The sequence below is a fragment of the Hemibagrus wyckioides genome, linkage group LG17 (assembly GCF_019097595.1).
Source record: "Hemibagrus wyckioides isolate EC202008001 linkage group LG17, SWU_Hwy_1.0, whole genome shotgun sequence".
Classification (NCBI taxonomy): domain Eukaryota; kingdom Metazoa; phylum Chordata; class Actinopteri; order Siluriformes; family Bagridae; genus Hemibagrus; species Hemibagrus wyckioides.
In genome coordinates, this window is record NC_080726.1 from 17,185,705 (window position 1) to 17,210,552 (window position 24,848).

General features: G+C 48.2%; 2 protein-coding genes across 8 annotated transcripts in view; both read right to left on the reverse strand.

The window, feature by feature from the left end:
• Positions 1–19,585, reverse strand: part of agfg1a (ArfGAP with FG repeats 1a) — a 32,662-nt gene extending 13,077 nt beyond the window's left edge. For 2 of the 7 annotated variants that reach the window (XM_058413530.1, XM_058413528.1), the window contains exons 1-2: positions 19,164–19,583; positions 10,258–10,351 (exon numbers count right to left, since the gene is read on the reverse strand). In XM_058413530.1, the coding sequence (XP_058269513.1) occupies positions 10,258–10,351; positions 19,164–19,330 (261 nt within the window). In that variant the 5' untranslated portion in view covers positions 19,331–19,583. Of the gene's footprint in view, positions 1–10,257; positions 10,352–19,163 lie in introns of all 7 variants that reach the window. The other 5 variants (XM_058413532.1, XM_058413529.1, XM_058413527.1 and 2 more) reach the window with 4 other exon arrangements.
• Positions 19,586–21,837: 2,252 nt separating this feature from the next.
• Positions 21,838–24,228, reverse strand: mrpl44 (mitochondrial ribosomal protein L44). Its single transcript, XM_058412836.1, has 5 exons — positions 24,019–24,228; positions 23,413–23,635; positions 23,033–23,278; positions 22,559–22,737; positions 21,838–22,271 (listed from the first exon to the last, which is right to left on the reverse strand). The coding sequence occupies exons 1-5, from the start codon at positions 24,225–24,227 to the stop codon at positions 22,091–22,093; spliced, it is 1,038 nt and encodes a 345-aa protein (XP_058268819.1). The 5' UTR covers position 24,228; the 3' UTR covers positions 21,838–22,090.
• Positions 24,229–24,848: the final 620 nt, after the last annotated feature.

Genomic DNA, 24,848 nt, shown 5'->3' on the forward strand with positions numbered 1-24,848 from the left:
ACCGGGTTCAACATGAATATTTGTGGAAGGTGCTAGAAGCCTTCGGGTTCAACCCAGGTTTTATAGCCATGATCAAGGTGTTGTACAGTAACATTGAGAGTGTACTGAAGGTTAACGGTGGTTTATGTGCTCCTTTTAGAGTGTACAGAGGGATCAGGCAGGGCTGTTCCCTCTCTGGAATGTTGTACTCTCTAGCTATTGAACCTCTTTTAAATAAGTTAAGAAGTAATCTCTCTGGTTTTAATATGCCACATGCTAATGCCTCAATATGTTTATCAGCTTATGCAGATGATCTGGTAGTGATGATAAACACACAAAATGATGTCAATGTTTTAACTGATATTTTAAATGACTTTCAAATTTTATCCTCCGCCAAGGTTAACTGGTCTAAAAGTGAAGCCATTTTAGTTGGGGAGTGGGAAGGTGGGCAACCGTCACTACCAGGAGGCTTAGCGTGGAAAAGAGGTGGTTTTAAATACTTGGGTGTCTACCTGGGGAACAATGAGTTTTTAAGTAAAAACTGGGAAGGTTCTGTAGAGCACGTGAAGGGCAGACTGAGCAGGTGGAAGCGGCTGGTTCCAAAGATGTCCTACAGGGGAGAACGCTGGTCATCAACAACCTCGCCGCGTCGTCCCTCTGGCACAAGCTGGCATGCGTGGATCCGCCGCCGAACCTGCTGGCAAACATCCAGGCCCTGCTGGTGGACTTCTGGGACGGTCTACACTGGATTCCACAGTGTGTGCTTCATCTGCCGAAGGAGGAAAGGGGCTGGTCCAGCTGTCCAGCAGAGCCGCAGCCTTCCGCCTCCAGTTCATCCAGAGACTCCTCACTGGACCCGGAGACTTAGTATGGAGAGCAGCAGCCAGTGGACTACTACGCACAGTTCAAGGACTGGGGCTGGACAGAGCGTTGTTTTTAAAGGACACAAAAATGCTGGACATTTCTGGACTACCAGCCTTTTACCATGGATTTTTTAAAATTTGGAACTGTTTTAAGAAACAAAACAAGGGCTGTAGAACGCTACACTGGCTGCTGGAGGAACCTCTGGTGTACGGCGGGAGACTGGACATCTCCAGTGTGACCGTCCCTGCACTGTCCAGAACTCTCATCTCCTCAGGGATTATAACGCTCCGGGAGCTTGTGAACATCGCGGGGTCGGACTTGTCGAGGGCAGAGGACCTGGCAGCGCGTATGGGACTGCGGTCCCTGCGTGTCGTCAATCAGCTCCTACACCGCTGGAAATCTGCATTGACATCAGAGGAGCGTGTTCAGCTAATGGACTTTTCACACACAGAGACTGGTCCTGCAGAGGACGAACCCTTTCCCCAGCTGAACATCGCTCCTGACCTCGACGGGTGTGCGGGCCCCCTCCTGGAGTGCCGGGGTAAAGGGGAGATGGACTTTGGGTCAGTGTCGGGGAAGCTGCTCTACAGAGCGTGTGTAAAGATTTTAAACAAGAAAAAGCTGAGTGGGAGGGTGGACACCCCATGGAGAAGTGTACATGTTTTTACTGATGATTTTAAACCAGAGTGGAGGGCACTGTATAAACCACCGTTAACTAAAAAAGCTCCAATGGAGGATTTTACACTGTATTATCTCTGTGAACTCTTATTTCTGTTTTAAACCCTGATGTTGCACATGATTGTCCTTTTTGTTCACAGAGAGAAACAGTTTTTCATGCTTTTATTCACTGCTCCAGATTTCTTCCACTGTTTGTGTTTTTACGGAGCATTTTAAGGTCTTTTAATGTTGTTTTTACTTTTCAGTGTTTTATTTTTGGTTTTAAGTACGTCAGAAAACACCGGTTCAGGTGCCAACTGATTAATTTTATATTTGGTCAGGCCAAAATGGCAATATATCTGAGCTGGAAAAACCAAATTGCACAAAGCACTGACTGTGACGCCATAAAAATTCTGAAAAGGCTAATGAAATCTAGAGTTTCAATTGATTTTAATTTTTTTTATAAAAGTATGAATGACTTGGATGTTTAAATGTGTGTGGTGTTGTGATAGTGTTGTGTTCTGTTGCAGAAAGGAAACTTAACTTTGCAGCAGAACTAATCACTCATATTTAAAATAATTTATTGGCAGTTTAATACGTATTTATTTATTTATTTACTTATTTATTTATTGAGTCACTGACTTTTATGTGACTTGTGTAAATAAAGATGCGTAAAAAGTCAAAAAAGTCTCTCTCTCCGTCCGTGTCTCTCTTTCTCTCTCTGTCTGTCTGTGTCTCTCCGTCCGTGCCTCTCTTTCTCTCTGTCTGTCTGTCTCTCTCCGTCCGTGCCTCTCTTTCTCTCTGTCTGTCTGTGTCTCTCCGTCCGTGCCTCTCTCTCTCTCTGTCTGTGTCTCTCCGTCCGTGCCTCTCTCTCTCTGTCTGTCTGTGTCTCTCCGTCCGTGCCTCTCTGGCTCGCTCTCTCCGTGCGTCCGTCCGTGCCTCTCTCTCTCTCTGTCTGTCTGTGTGTGTCTCTCCGTCCGTGCCTCTCTCTCTCTCTGTCTGTGTCTCTCCGTCCGTGCCTCTCTCTCTCTCTCTGTCTGTCTGTCTCTCCGTCCGTGCCTCTCTCTCTCTCTCTGTCTGTCTGTGTCTCTCCGTCCGTGCCTCTCTCTCTCTCTGTCTGTGTCTCTCCGTCCGTGCCTCTCTCTCTCTCTGTCTGTCTGTGTCTCTCCGTCCGTGCCTCTCTCTCTCTCTGTCTGTCTGTGTCTCTCCGTCCGTGCCTCTCTCTCTCTCTGTCTGTCTGTGTCTCTCCGTCCGTGCCTCTCTCTCTCTCTGTCTGTCTGTGTCTCTCCGTCCGTGCCTCTCTGGCTCGCTCTGTCTGTGTCTCTCCGTCCGTGCCTCTCTGGCTCGCTCTCTCCGTGCGTCCGTCCGCGCCTCTCTGGCTCGCTCTCTCCGTGCGTCCGTCCGCGCCTCTCTGGCTCGCTCTCTCCGTGCGTCCGTCCGCGCCTCTCTGGCTCGCTCTCTCCGTGCGTCCGTCCGTGCCTCTCTGGCTCGCTCCCTGTCCGTCCGTCCGTGCCTCTCTCGCTCTCTCTCTCGCTCCCTGTCCGTCCGTCCGTCCGTGCCTCTCTCGCTCTCTCTCTCGCTCCCTGTCCGTCCGTCCGTCCGTGCCTCTCTCGCTCTCTCTCTCGCTCCCTGTCCGTCCGTCCGTCCGTGCCTCTCTCGCTCTCTCTCTCGCTCCCTGTCCGTCCGTCCGTCCGTGCCTCTCTCGCTCTCTCTCTCGCTCCCTGTCCGTCCGTCCGTCCGTGCCTCTCTCGCTCTCTCTCTCGCTCCCTGTCCGTCCGTCCGTCCGTGCCTCTCTCGCTCTCTCTCTCGCTCCCTGTCCGTCCGTCCGTCCGTGCCTCTCTCGCTCTCTCTCTCGCTCCCTGTCCGTCCGTCCGTCCGTGCCTCTCTCGCTCTCTCTCTCGCTCCCTGTCCGTCCGTCCGTCCGTGCCTCTCTCGCTCTCTCTCTCGCTCCCTGTCCGTCCGTCCGTCCGTGCCTCTCTCGCTCTCTCTCTCGCTCCCTGTCCGTCCGTCCGTCCGTGCCTCTCTCGCTCTCTCTCTCGCTCCCTGTCCGTCCGTCCGTCCGTGCCTCTCTCGCTCTCTCTCTCGCTCCCTGTCCGTCCGTCCGTCCGTGCCTCTCTCGCTCTCTCTCTCGCTCCCTGTCCGTCCGTCCGTCCGTGCCTCTCTCGCTCTCTCTCTCGCTCCCTGTCCGTCCGTCCGTGCCTCTCTCGCTCCCTGTCCGTCCGTCCGTCCGTGCCTCTCTCGCTCTCTCGCTCCTGTCCGTCCGTCCGTCCGTCGTCCGTCTCTCTCGCTCCCTGTCCGTCCGTCCGTCCGTGCCTCTCTCGCTCTCTCTCTCGCTCCCTGTCCGTCCGTCCGTCCGTGCCTCTCTCGCTCTCTCTCTCGTCCTCGTCCGTGCCTCTCTCGTCCGTCCGTCCGTGCCTCTCTCGCTCTCTCTCTCGCTCCCTGTCCGTCCGTCCGTCCGTGCCTCTCTCGCTCTCTCTCTCGCTCCCTGTCCGTCCGTCCGTCCGTGCCTCTCTCGCTCTCTCTCTCGTGTCCGTCCGTGTCCGTCCGCCTCTCTCGCTCTCTCTCGCTCCCTGTCCGTCCGTCCGACCGTGCCTCTCTCGCTCTCTCTCTCGCTCCCTGTCCGTCCGTCCGTCCGTGCCTCTCTCGCTCCCTGTCCGTCCGTCCGTCCGTGCCTCTCTCGCTCTCTCTCTCGCTCCCTGTCCGTCCGTCCGTCCGTCCGTCCGTGCCTCTCTCGCCCTCTCTCTCGCTCCCTGTCCGTCCGTCCGTGCCTCTCTCGCTCTCTCTCTCGCTCCCTGTCCGTCCGTCCGTGCCTCTCTCGCTCTCTCTCTCGCTCCCTGTCCGTCCGTCCGTGCCTCTCTCGCTCTCTCTCTCGCTCCCTGTCCGTCCGTCCGTGCCTCTCTCGCTCTCTCTCTCGCTCCCTGTCCGTCCGTCCGTGCCTCTCTCGCTCTCTCTCTCGCTCCCTGTCCGTCCGTCCGTGCCTCTCTCGCTCTCTCTCTCGCTCCCTGTCCGTCCGTCCGTGCCTCTCTCGCTCTCTCTCTCGCTCCCTGTCCGTCCGTCCGTGCCTCTCTCGCTCTCTCTCTCGCTCCCTGTCCGTCCGTCCGTCCGTGCCTCTCTCGCTCTCTCTCTCGCTCCCTGTCCGTCCGTCCGTCCGTGCCTCTCTCGCTCTCTCTCTCGCTCCCTGTCCGTCCGTCCGTCCGTGCCTCTCTCGCTCTCTCTCTCGCTCCCTGTCCGTCCGTCCGTCCGTGCCTCTCTCGCTCTCTCTCTCGCTCCCTGTCCGTCCGTCCGTCCGTGCCTCTCTCGCTCTCTCTCTCGCTCCCTGTCCGTCCGTCCGTCCGTGCCTCTCTCGCTCTCTCTCTCGCTCCCTGTCCGTCCGTCCGTCCGTGCCTCTCTCGCTCTCTCTCTCGCTCCCTGTCCGTCCGTCCGTCCGTGCCTCTCTCGCTCTCTCTCTCGCTCCCTGTCCGTCCTGTCCGTCCGTCCGTGCCTCTCTCTCGCTCTCTCTCTCGCTCCCTGTCCGTCCGTCCGTCCCTCTCTCGCTCTCTCTCTCGCTCCCTGTCCGTCCGTCCGTGCCTCTCTCGCTCTCTCTCTCGCTCCCTGTCCGTCCGTCCGTGCCTCTCTCGCTCTCTCTCTCGCTCCCTGTCCGTCCGTCCGTGCCTCTCTCGCTCTCTCTCTCGCTCCCTGTCCGTCCGTCCGTGCCTCTCTCGCTCTCTCTCTCGCTCCCTGTCCGTCCGTCCGTGCCTCTCTCGCTCTCTCTCTCGCTCCCTGTCCGTCCGTCCGTGCCTCTCTCGCTCTCTCTCTCGCTCCCTGTCCGTCCGTCCGTGCCTCTCTCGCTCTCTCTCTCGCTCCCTGTCCGTCCGTCCGTGCCTCTCTCGCTCTCTCTCTCGCTCCCTGTCCGTCCGTCCGTCCGTGCCTCTCTCGCTCTCTCTCTCGCTCCCTGTCCGTCCGTCCGTCCGTGCCTCTCTCGCTCTCTCTCTCGCTCCCTGTCCGTCCGTCCGTCCGTGCCTCTCTCGCTCTCTCTCTCGCTCCCTGTCCGTCCGTCCGTCCGTGCCTCTCTCGCTCTCTCTCTCGCTCCCTGTCCGTCCGTCCGTCCGTGCCTCTCTCGCTCTCTCTCTCGCTCCCTGTCCGTCCGTCCGTCCGTGCCTCTCTCGCTCTCTCTCTCGCTCCCTGTCCGTCCGTCCGTCCGTGCCTCTCTCGCTCTCTCTCTCGCTCCCTGTCCGTCCGTCCGTCCGTGCCTCTCTCGCTCTCTCTCTCGCTCCCTGTCCGTCCGTCCGTGCCTCTCTCGCTCTCTCTCTCGCTCCCTGTCCGTCCGTCCGTGCCTCTCTCGCTCTCTCTCTCGCTCCCTGTCCGTCCGTCCGTGCCTCTCTCGCTCTCTCTCTCGCTCCCTGTCCGTCCGTCCGTGCCTCTCTCGCTCTCTCTCTCGCTCCCTGTCCGTCCGTCCGTGCCTCTCTCGCTCTCTCTCTCGCTCCCTGTCCGTCCGTCCGTGCCTCTCTCGCTCTCTCTCTCGCTCCCTGTCCGTCCGTCCGTGCCTCTCTCGCTCTCTCTCTCGCTCCCTGTCCGTCCGTCCGTGCCTCTCTCGCTCTCTCTCTCGCTCCCTGTCCGTCCGTCCGTGCCTCTCTCGCTCTCTCTCTCGCTCCCTGTCCGTCCGTCCGTGCCTCTCTCGCTCTCTCTCTCGCTCCCTGTCCGTCCGTCCGTGCCTCTCTCGCTCTCTCTCTCGCTCCCTGTCCGTCCGTCCGTGCCTCTCTCGCTCTCTCTCTCGCTCCCTGTCCGTCCGTCCGTGCCTCTCTCGCTCTCTCTCTCGCTCCCTGTCCGTCCGTCCGTGCCTCTCTCGCTCTCTCTCTCGCTCCCTGTCCGTCCGTCCGTGCCTCTCTCGCTCTCTCTCTCGCTCCCTGTCCGTCCGTCCGTCCGTGCCTCTCTCGCTCTCTCTCTCGCTCCCTGTCCGTCCGTCCGTCCGTGCCTCTCTCGCTCTCTCTCTCGCTCCCTGTCCGTCCGTCCGTCCGTGCCTCTCTCGCTCTCTCTCTCGCTCCCTGTCCGTCCGTCCGTCCGTGCCTCTCTCGCTCTCTCTCTCGCTCCCTGTCCGTCCGTCCGTCCGTGCCTCTCTCGCTCTCTCTCTCGCTCCCTGTCCGTCCGTCCGTCCGTGCCTCTCTCGCTCTCTCTCTCGCTCCCTGTCCGTCCGTCCGTGCCTCTCTCGCTCTCTCTCTCGCTCCCTGTCCGTCCGTGCCTCTCTCGCTCTCTCTCTCGCTCCCTGTCCGTCCGTGCCTCTCTCGCTCTCTCTCTCGCTCCCTGTCCGTCCGTGCCTCTCTCGCTCTCTCTCTCGCTCCCTGTCCGTCCGTGCCTCTCTCGCTCTCTCTCTCGCTCCCTGTCCGTCCGTGCCTCTCTCGCTCTCTCTCTCGCTCCCTGTCCGTCCGTGCCTCTCTCGCTCTCTCTCTCGCTCCCTGTCCGTCCGTCCGTGCCTCTCTCGCTCTCTCTCTCGCTCCCTGTCCGTCCGTCCGTGCCTCTCTCGCTCTCTCTCTCGCTCCCTGTCCGTCCGTCCGTGCCTCTCTCGCTCTCTCTCTCGCTCCCTGTCCGTCCGTCCGTGCCTCTCTCGCTCTCTCTCTCGCTCCCTGTCCGTCCGTCCGTGCCTCTCTCGCTCTCTCTCTCGCTCCCTGTCCGTCCGTCCGTGCCTCTCTCGCTCCCTGTCCGTCCGTCCGTGCCTCTCTCGCTCTCTCTCTCGCTCCCTGTCCGTCCGTCCGTGCCTCTCTCGCTCTCTCTCTCGCTCCCTGTCCGTCCGTCCGTGCCTCTCTCGCTCTCTCTCTCGCTCCCTGTCCGTCCGTCCGTGCCTCTCTCGCTCTCTCTCTCGCTCCCTGTCCGTCCGTCCGTGCCTCTCTCGCTCTCTCTCTCGCTCCCTGTCCGTCCGTCCGTGCCTCTCTCGCTCTCTCTCTCGCTCCCTGTCCGTCCGTCCGTGCCTCTCTCGCTCTCTCTCTCGCTCCCTGTCCGTCCGTCCGTGCCTCTCTCGCTCTCTCTCTCGCTCCCTGTCCGTCCGTCCGTGCCTCTCTCGCTCTCTCTCTCGCTCCCTGTCCGTCCGTCCGTGCCTCTCTCGCTCTCTCTCTCGCTCCCTGTCCGTCCGTCCGTGCCTCTCTCGCTCTCTCTCTCGCTCCCTGTCCGTCCGTCCGTGCCTCTCTCGCTCTCTCTCTCGCTCCCTGTCCGTCCGTCCGTGCCTCTCTCGCTCTCTCTCTCGCTCCCTGTCCGTCCGTCCGTGCCTCTCTCGCTCTCTCTCTCGCTCCCTGTCCGTCCGTCCGTGCCTCTCTCGCTCTCTGGCGCGCTCTCTGTCCGTCCGTCCGTCCGTGTCTCTCTCGCTCTCTCTCTCGCTCCCTGTCCGTCCGTCCGTGCCTCTCTCGCTCTCTGGCGCGCTCTCTGTCCGTCCGTCCGTCCGCATCTCTCTCGCTCTCTGGCGCGCTCTCTGTCCGTCCGTCCGTCCGTGCCTCTCTCGCTCTCTCTCTCGCTCCCTGTCCGTCCGTCCGCGCCTCTCTCGCTCTCTGGCGCGCGCTCTGTCCGTCCGTCCGTGTCTCTCTCGCTCTCTGGCGCGCTCTCTGTCCGTCCGTCCGTGTCTCTCTCGCTCTCTCTCTCGCGCTCTGTCCGTCCGTGTCTCTCTCGCTCTCTGGCGCGCGCTCTGTCCGTCCGTCCGTGTCTCTCTCGCTCTCTGTCCGTCCGTCCGTGTCTCTCTCGCTCTCTCTCTCGCGCTCTGTCCGTCCGTGTCTCTCTCGCTCTCTGGCGCGCGCTCTGTCCGTCCGTCCGCGTCTCTCTCGCTCTCTGGCGCGCTCTCTGTCCGTCCGTCCGCGTCTCTCTCGCTCTCTGGCGCGCTCTCTGTCCGTCCGTCCGCGTCTCTCTCGCTCTCTGGCGCGCTCTCTGTCCGTCCGTCCGCGTCTCTCGCTCTCTCCGTCCATCTGTCTGTCTCTCGCTCTGTCTCTCCGTCTCTCTCTCTCTCTCCGTCTGTGTCTCTCCCTCTCTGTCTGTGTCTCTCGCTCTCTGTCTGTGTGTCTCTCTCAACACGCAGACATTTTACTGAGAAACGAGAAATCTTAAAAACCCATCTGTCCTGAAGACTTCCCTGATCTGGGCATAAAAGTTAAAGAAATATCTTTTTACATAATACTTATATAAATTCCTATACATGTATTTGTTAAGTACGACTATCATTCTATTATTAATGTAATAATATAATTAATAATCTTACTATTTATAATAAGCTGTAGATTATGTGGATGAAATGCTATACAATTCCCTGTGACTGAGCAGTTACTGTGTTCTACATGCAAATTCTCATTTTAAAATAAATAAACAAAAACACACACCATGACAGACAGAGATAATCAACTAAAATAAGAAGCAGCTATAAAACTGGACTATAGTGATGGCTCTGACTAAACAACACAGAGCTCAGACAGAGAGAAACACTGACACCATTTAGAGAAGATCAATGAAGTCAGTCACACATAGGGACACAGATACACACACACACACACACACACACAAGCCTATTTATTATGTAAAGGATGAGCTTGTACACATTAGGGATGCAGAGAGAAACCCAGGAAGTATAACACTCTTAAACAGGTCATTATTTTACCGGACTAATTAAAACTAGCTCTGGTTATTAAACCTACTTGATCAACAGGCAATGAACAACTAACTAACCCCCTGGACATGAAAGCTACTTTTCTTGGATACTAATAAAGTGACAAAAAACTGTGAGATGACCGAAAAGAGAAAAAATAAGGAAGAAAGAAAGCGAAGTAACAAGGATACGCAGAGAGGGGGGGGGGAGTAAGAAAAATAAAGCAGAATGTAGGAATCAGCATGTTTTTGGGAACAGAGCTACAGACGAGGTTCACATTTCTCACGAACACAGCAGTGATACCAGCACAGTGGTTATGTTTATTATGCCTTCGTTTCAGAGCCGCTTTCACACACAAGCTACACGCAATTTATTAAACAGTCTTGTAACAATCATAGAAATGTATGTGGACACAAAAAGTGATAAAAAATTTAAAAAAAAAAGATCACAAAAATTAGATAAAATTAGATTCTATAATTGAGAAAAACTCTCACTTGCGTCACACTGATGAAGCAGCAAAGCATCCTGATGATAAAGAAGAGTTTAGGGAAAGAGGAGAGCGACACCCCGACAGTCTTCTAGATGTAATTGTAGCTAAAAAGCATGACCTGTTCTTTTGTAAATAAAAATTGACTGTTTGCGAATCCATGTGGTATGAGACAGTAAAACACTTGGAGCCTTTAACATCTCTGGATGCTGATCTAAAGCAAATACTTAACTAATGCAACTCATTTCAAAAGAAAAAAAAAAGTGTTCATGTGTTGATGGTGACGGTGCGAGCCGCCATGTTGGAAACATCACGTGCTGAACTCAACAGACCTCCTGAACTTTCTGAGCAGAAATTTCCGAGTTACGAGTTTTAATCGAACTCTGTTGTACACGTCACCAGCTGGTTCAGTGAAAAGTGTTTCTAAATAAACACATCGACTGTTTGACCAACTGACTCATTTTACACAGTTTACACGTGATGAAGAAAATGTGACGTGCAAAACCACAGCACTCTGATGTGTTAACATGCCCCATGTTGGTAAAGAGGAAGAATTTGGCAAGCCTGGTGAAGAACATCATGTTTTAGTGAGAATACCGGCTATAACCGGATCACTGTTAGCAAAAACAACTTATTCAAATGATGTACTGATGTGGCGTTATTCATCCTCAATCAGTGTTACCTCATTTCCATGCTTCTGGAGAAATTCTATTTCCTGTTGTGTAAAGGTCGTCATGGAGATGGACTTCACTCTGTGGGGCGGGTTCAAACCTCGCCTAGAGAGAGAGAGAGAGAGAGAGACCGTTATAACAGACCAGCATAGTTTAAACTAATAAAAGACAGCAGAAAACCTGAAATGATGATAATCTGATTCAAAGACTGGACTCAATGAAACTGTGTCCTGCCTCCAGAGTCTGTCCCTGGTGTTAAACCAACCTGGAAATCAGTTGATTGTTACCGTTTTTAAACAAAGCTGTTTCTCAATCTTAACACTACACAGACCACAAATGACAGGAAGTCCAGCTTGATTTCACAGCGCATACCACAGACGCTAGAAAATATCACCTTTTGTCCGTGCGAGTAAGTTTTTGAACACAAATAAGCCGTTGCACTCAACACCGCCGGTGTAAACAGAGAAAACTCCACCACTTACAAGTGCTTCCTTCTGCACAGCTAATATTATTACACCCTTCCCTAATCTCCTTAAACCTGAAATGGGGAAAATTATTTTCTGTTCTTTTTTAAGGCTGCAAATTCCAGAACATCAAAGCATTTAATTGCTTTTTTATTGGTACACTGTACAGACAAAAAAGTATGTGCACCCCTGACCATCACACCCAGATGTGCATGTTGAACATCTCACTCCAGATTGATTCCCTCTGCTGTTCTAATGAGCTCCACTCTCCTGGAAGGTTTTCCACTAGATTCTTGGAGTGTGGCTGTGGGGATTAGTTGATCATTCAGCTACAAGAGCATTAATGAGATCAGACACTGATGTTGCAAGAGTGAGTCGGTGTCGGTGGGGTTGAGTCAGAGTCAGGGGACACGAGTTCTTCACACACCATGTCTTCATGGAGCTGCTTTGTGCACAGGGACACCGTCATGCTGGATCACGGTTTGGACTCATAGCTCTTAGGGAAACTGTAAAGCTACACACAGAGACGTTCTGTACAACTGTGTGACAGTCAGGGTTACACACACATTTAGCCATTTAGTGTATACTAACAGCAGGGAAAAAAAATCAATATCACACAAGCCTAGGTACAAAAGAAGCTTAAACCCGGTGCAAATGTTCTAAAAAAATGTTCTAAAACTGTTCTCATACTAAATACAAGAAAATCATTTACTGAGTTCGAATTCTTTGTGCTTGAGTGATTTTTGTGATTTCTATTTACACTTGGTCAAAGTTTGTTTATCTTTTTTCCATCTCTGCACTTCTGACCAATGAATGAAAGAGAATGAAGCATCATGGAACCAAACAGCAAACAAACCACGAGCACAAGTTTCACTCTGACTCAGATGGACTTACAGGTGGAACAGAGCTTTATAAATGTATCAAGTTATTGTGTAATAAAGCACAGAATTAGTCACAGCATACGAAACATTTCAGTCAGGTTCCAGCTTGTTCATCGACTCTTTGTTGTATATTGGTTGTGTATAAGGCTAACACACAACCAAGTAACAACATGCCCTTTTCCCACTGATTTCAGACCACATGTCCTTTTAAGAACCCTCCTGTCAATTACTAGCATATGAGAAACTCTAGAAGTGTCACTGCTCCACATCTAATAAAAACATGCAGAGTAGCAATAATTAGTGAGCAACATCCAGAATAAACCTCCACCTAAGACACAGAGGCTGGTGGGTGGCTCCTCCAGCAGAAGGAGGGATTGAGGGAAAGAGGGACATTGTGAGAAAGAGCACAGGATGGGTTAATTTGATAGGGGATGTGTTACACTTCTGCAGGGCTGAGTATTAGATTAGCTCCAGTCCCTGTGTGCAAGTGTGTGTACACTATATTAGGCAGTCTAGCTTAGCTGCAGTCCCTGCTCTCTCAGAAATCTGAGTTATTAGCTTGTTATTCAGAAATGTGGGACAAGGACAACAAAGTTAGACTATGGCACCTCGGGTTTCTCGTGTGCCTGTGGGATGCAGCAATACTGATACTGTATCAGGTATCATTCTGATGTCACACTCATTAACAAAAATAAAAAAGCCAACATCCTATACCATGTGATACTAAATGACAGAAGGCTTGTGTATATTGACCATTAGGGAAAAAACAACAAAAATCCGTCAAGCCTACTTGATCCATGCTATCTAACATACTAGCTAATTCACAGCTAACTCTAACATGAGTCTAGAAGCGTAGGTGTGCACTCGTTTGTGCACTGCTCATGGTCACTATTTAAAGCGGGAAAACAAGGTTCCATTGTATTAGTGTTTGCTTATACTAAGTAGGTTACTCATTTCTGGGTTAATATCAGTAGAACCTGTACTCAGGCTGAAAGAAAGTGGCACTGATGCATCCCTAGTGTATCCCTGCCTCCATTTTCTTCTGGTACAGAATAGCAGTAAGACTGTCCAGGTCTGTGTGTGTGTGCGTGCATGAATGATGCCTCTCTCATGGCTCAGGTGTCAGTGTCCTTACTTGATACTGTGTTAACTAATTTTTGGCATTAACTACAAAACAAAACTTTCCTCCATACAGGTGGGTGCATGTGTGTGGCCCAAATTACCTGTTCTAGTTTGCTGCAGGAAGCACAGGTAGAGCTGAAGTACGGTAACACATTGTAGTGTCTCACCCACACACACCCCCCATCACACACACACACACTTGTACTTTCCCTTGTGGTCAATACTTGTTTGTCACTCTGGAGGTTCAGGTGTAGGAGGGAAAAGACTCATGAGGCTGAGGAGCAGGAACTAGGAGATCTGCACATGTAAGACTAGATCAGACACTGAATTATTTATGCTGCAAAACTGCCTCTAACAATTAGGCCCACAGCAAACAGCTTAATGACTGTTAGCAGCTTTTCTGTCCCATATAAGGGTGTAACAAAGGTCAACAAGGGGTATGTGAGGGTCTAAAAGGATCTATAAGGGTCTTTAAAGATGTGTTAGGACCTAAGAGTCTACAAAGTGTAAGTATAAGGGTCATTAAATTGTATATAAGGGTCTACACAGGATATGAAGGTAAATCAAAATAAGCTTTGTGTGTTTATCTTCATCAACCACTGTATCCTGGTGACAGCTGCAGGCCAATTAACACACCTAACACACCAAAATCTAAGCTGCCATGTTGCTCTTACATGTGTGTTGTTATTAATTAAGGGAAGAGTGAATAGAAGGAAGTGGATTTCTCAACAGGGACACACTCGAGACCAGCAGCAAGAGCATGTCATTTATTTCAACTGGTTTCTTTTATTTGCATTCTTGGTTTCTGGTCCATGTGTGCAGTCAGATCAGTGTGCCAAGTAACACAAAGCTTCAAAAAAGTTCTGTCAGCTATTACGTGTATAGAAAGCAATTGCAGGGTGAAGTGCTGTACTGCTCCAGATCAGTCTTGCACGGATTTTCACATGTCTGCTGCTTTGATTGAACAGGAAATTGCACCAGATCACAATGACTTCTGGAGACACTCTGCTGCTAACACTGTCACAGCGAAGAATAAACTTCACTACAACTAGTCCACAATGTTCCTGATGAACTGGTGAAGGAGACTAACCGCAGACACACACAGACAGACACACTGTAAATCCATTCATGGCCATTACATTCCAAAGTGAGATTAAACTTCCTGTCCTGCTGCTTCCACTTCCTTTTACACAAGCTGACCACATGGTGCTGATGCAGTGGAATGCAGCTCCCACTTCCTGTAGGAGGGTACACAAAAGCAGACATACACACACACACCTCAATCTCCCACATGGAGAGTCCTGATCATTCCCACAATCTGTAATACCCCAGCTCCTACTAGCAGGCCACAGCTCCATTTTTGCTAAATAAATTAAACAAATAAAATTAACTTTTAAATAAAAAAATAGAAATTTTCAAATAAAAAAAAATAACATTGTTAAAAGGTATATATTATTGAAAAATATTTACTATTTTACAGAAGCACTGTAGGATGTTTGTAAGCAGCTATATTTTGTTATATTTTTCCATACACTGTATGGTAGAAATGCCTAGCAAATTAGCCCCATTATCCTCCATGTTGTGGCCAAGCGAGCGGTCTCTCAGAACCCGGGGCTGAGTTTAGTTCTCTTCCTTCCACAGGTACAACGTGAGCCAAGCTGGGGGAATATGGTACAACTAAAAATAGTGCAGACGATCGATTGATCAAAAGCAGCTGTCAGAGAATCCAGAACCGTCCTGATTAATGTCTCTGGCTGGAATTGCTTCTCTTCTGGCACAAATGTCTTCAAGCAGTAGACTAGAGGAATGTCTGCCACAGTTTCTCCCTCTTTGCTCTGCTCCTAGATGAGCTTGCTTGTCCACTCCTGCTCCAGAAGGTCAGTTATCCATCTAAACCTTTTACTCCTACCCAACTAAATGACGTACTTATTTGATGACTGTGTTTATGTTGCATTTGCTGTAATAAACACATGTAATCATCTGCTGGTTTATCAGTGGAATGAGGGGGTGTGAGTGGACTTCTGCTTCACTGGGACATGAGGACTGGAAAATTATCTGGGCAAGTAAACATAGAACTTTGAAGCTTTGATGCTATATAATATCAGCCACACCCACCCACCACATCCTTACACAATAATGTTATCTACTTAAATCCACGTCACCCATCAGGTTTCATTGATGCAGTAGATAAAACGTGTCCATCATGTCTGTTCACTTCTGTTCAATCCACTAAAACACAACTGTAGTTGTGTGTGTCATCAGTAACTGTAAATAAAACAAACGTACAGGCTGGTAGGATATTCCAGGACACTCTGGCACTGAACACCTTGGAAGCATAAAGGATTCAGATGAATCACTGACATCATTTCCCAAACTTAACCAGGTTATTTGACTATTTAAACAAATGTTTGCTCTCGTCTTTCGCATGGTCCAGCTACATTCCGACAGCAACTCCAGGCTAGCTTATGTTAGGGGTCAAAACCCTGATGAAATGTAAACAGGGACCTGGAAAACAAAAAAGTCTTAAACAAACACCACTGCAATCAGCAGAACGGTCACTTAGAAAAAGGTAGCTATGGTAACATCTCACAGCCGAAACGTTGCCCAGTAACGAACACGATTGTGATGGACTTCCTTGCGTTTCATCTTAGCCAGTTTCTGCGTAGTGAAAAATGTTACAAGATCAGACGGTAACATACGCGACTGCTTCATATTTTCGTGGAACCACTATAGTTGTGAAACTCCTCTGACACTGAGAACAACCGCCATTTTAAGGAGAATTAGTTTCTGTGGGTGAATCTGAAGCTGCTGCAGCCTGCACAAGGCCAAAGTCATTTAGACTCAGATTCATAAAATAGCTCAATTATCTCCAGGATCCTCTGGGAGAGTCAAAGTAGAGTATTTTTATCACACACACACTTATTACCCCATGCATGAGTCCACCCTCAGATGAGGAAACCTGAAAACATTTTTTTTTTCAGTATTATTTACATAGGATAAGATTTCCAAAAATGTCTAATGCTGCATGAGGACATTTTAACACACTCGGAAGAAGGCACTATCCTCCGTCTTCTGCATACGAATGGACAGATGTCACTGATTGGTTAATCACTGTGAATGACATGGAGTGTGTATGCCCCTCCGACCCCGACAGCGCACACACTTCAGTTTCCTTGGCTCTTGGCCATGGATGACTGCGGCATTGTCGAGATTTAAGCTCAAGATTTAACAGTAGCAGAGTGAGCGATCCTCTCTGCCGTCGTTATTTATTGTGTTGTCATTGACCTGAAAGAATGGCAGTGAGGAAAATCAGTGCACCCAGATAGACAGAAATGTATGTTAACCAGTATTTTGTAAAAGTTAAAGGTAAGGTAACCCAGTGCTTGTTGGGAATAAGAGGTAGGCTGTGGTCAGAAAGTGTGTAGGAAGGAATCTGGTGGCCATTAATAAAACTCATTAATGCTTCAGGACAACATGGACTGGAGCTTTAACTCGGCAGGACGCTGACGTCTTTGAGTGCCCAGGCCTCTGGACACATGGTGAGCAAGATGTACGGAGACCAAACGACATTCCCGGCGATGATCATTAGCGTCTGCCTTTCCGTTTACTCTCCTCTCCTCTAATAGATGGTTTGTTCTGCTTTTCCCAGAATGGGTGACACCAGATTCTTTTGGCTAAATGAGCAGCTAATTGATTCAATTTTGTCTGAAGTAGATTAAATTACTCGGAGAAAAGTCGAGATGGAGATGTTTGAGTGGGCTGGAAGTTGAAATTACAATTCAATTCAAAGTAAAGAAAACAGTCTGAAGAAACCCAGTGGATGCTAACAAACAGATTTCTGCACAGAACAAACACCAGAGATGATGCCGATCCAAAATGATGGATCTGTTATCAAAAACAAAACAAAACATTTGATATTGACAAATTGGAAATCATTACAAATGAAAGCTGGGAACTGGATTTGGAAAGGAAATGTAAATTCTTTAAAAACAACAACAAAAAAAAATTATTTTAAAACTCTGTACTTTTAAAAGAGAACATCGGATGGGTATGGCAATTTCTATAAAAAAAAAAAATTGCCTAAAATGTTTTTGTTTGAAATCTGAACAATTTGTGCAGGTCAGCCATCACAAATCATCTCATCTAAAGTGATCGTTTTGATGAAGAGTGCTTATAATTGTTGAGGACACACTAAACCCAAGTCCCTACACCAAGGACAAGTTCCAGAAGTTTCTGTCTCTTTGAACAGGTTTCCTGAGCATCCTGAGTGAGAGTTTTCTGAGGCTGCTGTGTAGAAAATGGAGCACACCTTTAAGTGTGCCACAGACAAACCGCTCAGGTGCTGCGGTTTCACAACAAGTGGAAAGAATGAAGAAAGGTCTAGAATCAAGACCGTAATCTGCTGCCTGATTCACAGGAAAGCGCCTGCAAACGTTTAGTACAAAAACATGTTTGTTACATGCGATTCAGAGAACAGCAGCAGTGTGCCATTCACAACCTACAATCCTCCAGTTTGTCACTTTCAGAACAATTGCATGGACTTTCTCTAGAGGAAAGCTGGATGTACAGTTAGGCTTCAACCACACAAGCCAGGAATCACAGCTGGTACAACAGGAGATGAAACACTGACACACATCACTGTGCTGTTTGGTATTAGGTAAAGACATTTACAAGTTATTTATAGTTGGCTCACACCACAGTGCTGCTGAATGCTCAAATCTGACAGGTCAGAAGGTGTGGATCATCACCGCAGGGTGTGAAGGAAATCCACGATGGAATGTGACGCAAACAAATGCAAACTGGATTTAACATTAGCACCATTTAATTGTTTTTTTTGTTTTTTTTTTATAGTGGCACATCCTGAAGTGTTTCATTCCTCAGTGTTAGCAAGTTTCTGTTTGTGGTTAAAATACTTGCTATATTTAGTTTTGCAGTGTGTGTATCAGTGACCCTCTGCCAGATCGATCACATCTCACATCATGAAATGAAAAGCAGATGCTTCTTGTATACCGTGTGGTCACTGTTTTATTGTATATTCAGATGGATGCTGGAACCCTGGTTCACCCCAAACTAAAATAAAAGCTGGACGCCATGTTGTAAGTGAAGCCTGATCATATCACCAAAATACACACAACCCACCAGAGACTCGCTCTTCCTGTGGTCATTTTATTGCTGTCTGAATCAAAGAGTTTATCACTAAGCAGAGAGACGTTTAAAAAGTTTATTACAGATGTCCCTCTGATAAACTAATCCAACCCGAAAAGGGATTTGTATTACGTGCAGCATGTGCGACACGGATCACTGTGAACGAGCGGTTGCTATAGAAACGATAACGCATTCGAACGAGCGCATTGATATTAACCTGCGGGCCGGAACTACTGTCAGAAACTACTAGAAAAATTGATCAACACCCTCCTGACCAATCAGAATCTAGAATTCAACACCGCCGTGTCGTTAAACGCTTATATACGGCACGACTAAACTCCACTCATAGCTATGAAAGGATCGAATGTGTTACAGAATGTTAGCGACTACTTAAACCATTAGCACCTACCAGTTACTAGACAGAACTTATAAAGCAAAAAAAGTGAAATATGTTCCTGTTTACTAGGTAAAACAGTAAATTTGATCTGAGGTCTGCACCGGGTTGTGAGACGGTTAGCTAACGGCGCGCGCACACACCCTAATGGCACGCTAGCGAGTTCAACTTCTAGATCTGGCTAGCGGTTTTCCACAAAACACATAAACGCCTATGTTTAATGAGTCGTGTGGTATACAGTGGAATGGCTTTATTATTGTCCTCTTGTGCTACAATTCTTCAAATATATACCCTTTTACCAAGACAATTGAGCGTGTAGAGAATGTAATAAGCATTTAGGGCCTGAAATGAAGTTAACGGTAAACTCTTAGCTTAAACGGTTAGCCTCCAAACAGGTAGCTAGCCAGTTGGTTAACTAGTTGAAGTGGGTAAAGTCCGCTTTCACACTGATTCGGCTAATCAGTATTAAACCTTTTTCTCCCCAGAAATCTAAATTGCCGGGGGAAAAAAAAACCCTCTGCGGTGTATGAATATGTAATCAATACTATGGCATTCAAAGCTAGGCTGCAGTAAGCGTGTGCTAGCTACACAAGCTAACCTACCCACCGTCACCTACTCTTCCATGCTCAAAATACACCTAATAACCTACATGATAATTAAGCAGAATCTCAGGACACATCAAGAAATTTGTGTCAAGTCGAAATAAAGTAAAAGAAAGTGAAAAGAAAATGGGTCACAACTTCACGACTGCGCTAGAAACAAGCAGGTTGGCAGAATCCCAAACGCCCCTCTAATCCCTACGCAGGCGTCCTACATAGGGTGTGATCTAGCGGTTTCTACGCCCTATCGAGTGCGCCATGTAGGTGACACAGAGTATTTGATACGCACCCCAGGTTGTTAAGGCTACTTACAGGATACCGGAGCAGGAGGTACAGACGAAGGAGCCGTTCGTCATGTTGGCGTAGGTCGGGCCGCGCTGGTCGCAGTCGAAGCACTTTCGATTGTGTGCCAAACTCGTCATTTCCCTGAGCATCTTCAGGTGCTTCTCCTCCTGTTTTCGCTTCGCACTCGCCGCCATGGCCGGAGCCGAAAGAGTTTTATATGCGGAGCTGAAGAAAAAAAAAAACTTTTTCCCTTTAAAGAAAGAAGCCGTGAAATTCTCCAAATGAGGGAGAGATTCAGGCCGAGCTGAAGAGAGAGAGAAAGAGAGAGAGAGGACTGGGAAGGAGGAGAAGGAAGGCGCAGGGCGTGAGACAGACACAGGCAGGAATTCACTCCAAGGGCCTCACGGTGTGTGTACACGGAACGGAGGCGAGAGTAGACAAGACGCCGTGCTCGCGAGAGCGCGCGCTCACAGCGCATGCGCAAAACATGCACCGCCCAGCAACCCCCCCCCCCCAAAAAAAAAAAAAAAAAAAAAAAAGTTGAGTTCACGTCTCTGCAGGAGTGACCTAATTCACACCAAACAACAGCCTCAGCATCCTTACCCACATTAAATGAACACGTTCCTTCATATCATTTGATATAAATAGCCGTGACTGAGCCATGAGGCAGGATTCTCAAGTGGGTTCAGACTAAATGTGCATAAACCTGCTACTACTAACACAAGGAAAATACAGAAAGGCAGCTGTGTTTATGATTTCTTTCTCTCTCTTTAAAATAACACGCATACTGCTCTACTGTGTATCCTCCAATATACCAAACATTCATACTTTTATTTTTTAAAAAAACAACTCAGTCCTTTGGTGTAGTTTATACTTTGGACAACGTGCACTTTTAATCTACCTACTTTTAGTTTTTCCATCAGAAAGATTCAGGGTCGATGGTGGTGTTTTGCTCGGTTCTACAAAAACGCAAACTCAAACCATTCTCAGCACATAATCTGATGTCTTTTTAATGTTTGCAGACCAGACAGACCTGAGAGTTCATTAATAGCCCTGAGGATTTGCGCAGGAATCCCAGCCCTGAAGCGCGAGTTAGTTAAACATCTTGTAGCGCTTTTAACTGGAAAGATTTATTTTATGAACTTGTGTGCAGTAATATTTTATTATTGGAGATTTCTCCACTTTGAGAATAGCTGGCTGAGCCACCCAAGACCTGGGGGGATGACAATCAAAATATCTGAATAAACAGGATATATGATGTTTAAAATGATGAGGTGACAGGAAAAGGGTGCAAAAATATCCTGTGTCATGTTATCTGGACATTATAGATCTTATAGATGTATACAGTGTGAGACATTTAGGAAGTGTGTAATGCAACCTTCAGTGTGGATTCACGACCCCTGCATCCACTTCCTATCATGAGCGCGTTTCAGTGTCACAAGCGGCACGTGATGAAGAGGGATGGACAACAGGAATTTTTCACTCATCTATGACAGGATTTAAAGCATCCTTTTCCCTCAGTCTATTTTATGTAATAACCACAGACCTAAAGTACATCAGGTGCCAAGTAGAGATTGAACCGTTAAAAACAGAAAACACAACTTCCTCTGAACCACTGGTGTTTATCACAACAGAGTATGAAATAAAATGTTGTCAGAAATGAAAAGGAAGCTCTGGCTTGTGTACGTTCCTCTTCTTCTTTTAGTATTCACAGAAAACAAAGAAAATCCGTTTTCATTTTCAGTGACGGTTTAGTGTTTATTTAGATGAACAATACACAACATAAAGCGATCAGCCATAACATTATGAGCAGTGAGAGGTGAAGTGAATAACACTGATTATCTCCTCATCATTGCACCTGTTAGTGGGTGGGATATATTAGGCTGCAAGTGAACATTTTGTCCTCAAAGTTGATGTGTTAGAATCAGGAAAAATGGACAAGCCTAAGGATTTGAGTGAGTTTAACAAGGGCCAAATTGTGATGGCTAGACGACTGGATCAGAGCATCTCCAGAACTGCAGCTCTTGTGGGGTGTTCCCGGTCTGCAGTGGTCACTATCTATCAAAAATATCCTTTAAGTCCTGTAAGTCTTAACTTTACCTCCATGGGCCCCGCCTCACAACTTACAAGACTTAAAGGATCTGCTGCTAACATCTGGGTGCCAGATACCACAGCACACCTTTGAGGATCTAATGGAGTCCATGGCTCGATGGGTCAGGGCTGTTTTGGCAGCAAAAGGGGGACCAACACAATATTAGGCAGGTAGTCATAATGTTATGCCTGATCAGTGTATTACTACAGAACACACGGTGATGGATGAGTGCAGTCCGGATACTGATCCAGTAGAATATTTAAACAGACTGAACTCGTGATTATGCAATTGACTTATCTGAAAACTCGCGACACTTCAGTGTAACTACAGCTTTAGAGAATGTGAAGAGATTTTATACCCAACTATCAAGTAACTACTTAGTAATCAGTCAGTATTAGTATAAAGACAGACCGAGGGAACAGTTTATCGTGCAGGTGCAGCTCACGTGGTGTTGGTCAGAAGTGGTGACATAAAGCTGAAATAGAACGTATGATATATGGATATAAATAACCGAACCTTATGTTGATTTATTCAGTATTTAAACCACTGAGCTCAATTTAACCATTATAAACATTAATAAGATGAAATTACCTAAACAAACACAGCTGCTTCATAAGTGAGGAGACTTTTATTTATTTAAATTTAAAAAAAAAAAAGAGAAAAGAAGACAACATTTACACTCCAGCGTTGTGTTTTTGGCCTGATTTCATTAGAAACCAACTGGAGGAACATTTCACACATCTTTCTGCAGAACTGTCCAAATTTACCCCGAATAAACAGATGTGTTTGAGTGAAGAGACTAACGAGACAGATGTTAACCACCTGGTGAAAGATAGAGAGATGACTGTGTGTGTGTGTGTGTTTATCCTCTGCTAATTGCCTCCTTCACTGCTGATGTTTCCGGCTGTTCTTGTTTTGTGGAGAAGTCGAACGGTTTGCGGTTTTCTGTGTAGCCGAAGAGTTTCCTCAGGGCCACGCGTGCTGCCTCGTCCTCCGCAGCTGATAGAGTCTCACCAGGACCATGAGCCAGCAGCTTCTTATCACTGAAACACACACATTAAAACCCCAACAATGTATTAGAGTAACATTTCCTATCTTGTTCTAGTAAAGAGCTTATTTCAGCCACAGACTCTAGCACTCTTAAATAAACGGACTAACTTTAATTACAAGCACAGAACTGTGTGATGACCAACAGGAAATCATTCCCTCCCTGAACGACTTGAATATTATCTTTATGATGAATGTATCCCGTGAAAGACTTTTCAGGTGTTGCTCTGATCTGGTCGTGTTTCTCCTCCTTTCTAACTCTAACCCCGTGTCTGTGGCGTACCAGTAAAGGCCGACGAAGTAAAGCGGGAGAACCGTGCTGGCTCCTGAGGACTGGAGGAGGCGTGGCTCGGGGGGCGAAGCCCCTCTGCGGCTCAGCTCTTCCACCAACAATCCCATGGGGTTCACCACCTTCCACATGTCAAACAGGTCCTTATCTATTAGCTGTGTCACGAGGAAGTCCTGCGCACACACAAACACACAGTTAACCAAAAGTTAAACCTAACAAAAAGTTTAAACTAAATGTTTCATCACACATAATGTCATATCTCCTGGTTGATTTTTCTTTAAATATCAGAAATATCTAAGCCTTTTTTCCTGAATTCGGCAGAGGAACAGATGAATCCTTTCAGTGACATCATACATCGTGAATTTAACTGTACTGCACATATTTTATTTACACGTCATTCCCGAGCAGCATCTCAGCTAAAACTCTAGACTCCATCCTGAGCACTAGATATAATCCCAGTCGTCTCACCCTGATGAAAAGCCCCGCCCTTTCTGAGCCACTGCTCTGCTCCAGCGCACCAATCACAGCGAAGAATGTTGCTTGAAGCACGTCTTCTGGAACGGGAAACTCCGCCGTCATTGCCAGTTCCTCCACCGCCAGGTTCCGAGCAATATGGCACATGACCTCTGACCCCGTCAGGTGACTCACGATGGCTGCTACTCCGTCTTCAGGCAAACTGGGTAAGTTCTCCCTGCACCAGTCCCTGAGGAAACCCTGTACAGCAGACCATGAGCACAATTACAATCACACAAACACATTCATGCATGCTCCTCCACCTGTGCTCACGACTTTCACTTCATTAACATCACTCCATTCTTTAACAGTCTGTAAGATGCTGTGCTCCTCACCAGTGTAAATTTACGCCCGTGTTCCTGCAGCTCTGTGTTGTCTCTGAGGTTTAGCGCTGTGCTCTCAGCGTCCAGACCTAACGAGCGGCGTCTCTCCTCCTCAGAGCGAATGTAGCAGGGGTTCACGAAGGCCGTCTTCAAGAGGTCTGTGGAGAAACGCTCCTTCAGCCGGGCGCTGAACGCCTCCACCTCGGCGTGATAGTCCCAGTTAGGCTGCTGAGAGCTGGAGAGGGAGAAAGAGAGAGAGAGATATTCAGTAAAGCAGGGATTCTAAGCAGGGGACTAGGGTCCCACATGAGGGTCACTGGATTCATTTTACTTCATGCAAGTTTTTTTTACTTCAGTGAATTAAAAGAAACTGAAAAAAAGATTAAACCGAAAATATTTCTTATCAAAAACACAGAATTAGAAAACCACACATTATAAAGAAATGGCCTTGAATTCATCTTTAACGTGGAGCCGAATTCCAAATGGCTCCGTTCTCGTATCGTAGTGCACTACATACAGTGTACTAGCTTATTATTTCTTGCCCTAGATAGTGCGCCAATGAAGGCCTCGGTGATGTTTGTAACAGAGCCCGTGGAGCAGCCGGGACTGTAGACTGACCGTGGAGTCGGAGGCGGAGGTCCTTCGAGTCTCCTCTTCCTCTCCATGAGCAGTGTGTAAGCCTTCATCCATCGCTTCTTCTCTCTGCTCTGTGTGACCAGGACACTTCTGCACACATGCTGATAATGAATCCCAAGCGTTAACACTCCGCGACTCAGAAGCGTCCTACACGCCGCCATGACACTCCATGAAGTTAAACTTGACAACATCCGGCGGAAGTCGAACGGTTTTAAAAACCGTTATTTAATTTTATTTTATTTAGTTTAATTTTATTTTTTTATAAATTGTTATTAAAGTTTATATGACAATCAAATTTAGCAGTGAATTATTTTATTCTTTGTCGACACATTCTTTGTTATTTTATTATCTAGCACAAAACCGGACTCATAAACTCTTCCATCTATTGGACAGTCATGAACTCGTTCAGGCGCCAAATAGCCAATAGCGGTACAGAGGCGGGATTTGTCGGAATACAGGTAGGAAAATCATAATAATTAAAAACACCGTAGAATATCGCTAGAACCCTTCAGTGGCGGTGTTATTACAGCGACACCACGCGGTCGGATGACCGATATCCATCCATCCATCCATCCATCCATTCTCTATACCCACTTTATTCCTAATTAGGGTCACGGGGATCTGCTGGAGCCTATCCCAGCACACATTGGGCGAAAGGCAGGGGTACACCCTGGACAGGTCACCAGTCCATCACAGAGCCACATATATAGACAGACAACCGACAACCGTTTTGCGTATCGTCCTAACCGTTCCGGAAGACGCCATCACCACAACCCTCCATCTGGCCCTCACACACCTGGACTGCAAAGACT

What these genes read in the sequence shown, in the direction of transcription:
- mrpl44 (XM_058412836.1), bottom strand. Translation starts at nt 24,227, where the DNA reads ATGTTGTCAAGTTTAACTTCATGGAGTGTCATGGCGGCGTGTAGGACG. An exon ending in CCTCCGCCTCCGACTCCACG is followed by an intron (nt 23,636 to 24,018) that starts GTCAGTCTACAG and finishes CTCCCTCTCCAG; the next exon opens with CTCTCAGCAGCCTAACTGGG. An exon ending in ACGGGCGTAAATTTACACTG is followed by an intron (nt 23,279 to 23,412) that starts GTGAGGAGCACA and finishes TCTGCTGTACAG; the next exon opens with GGTTTCCTCAGGGACTGGTG.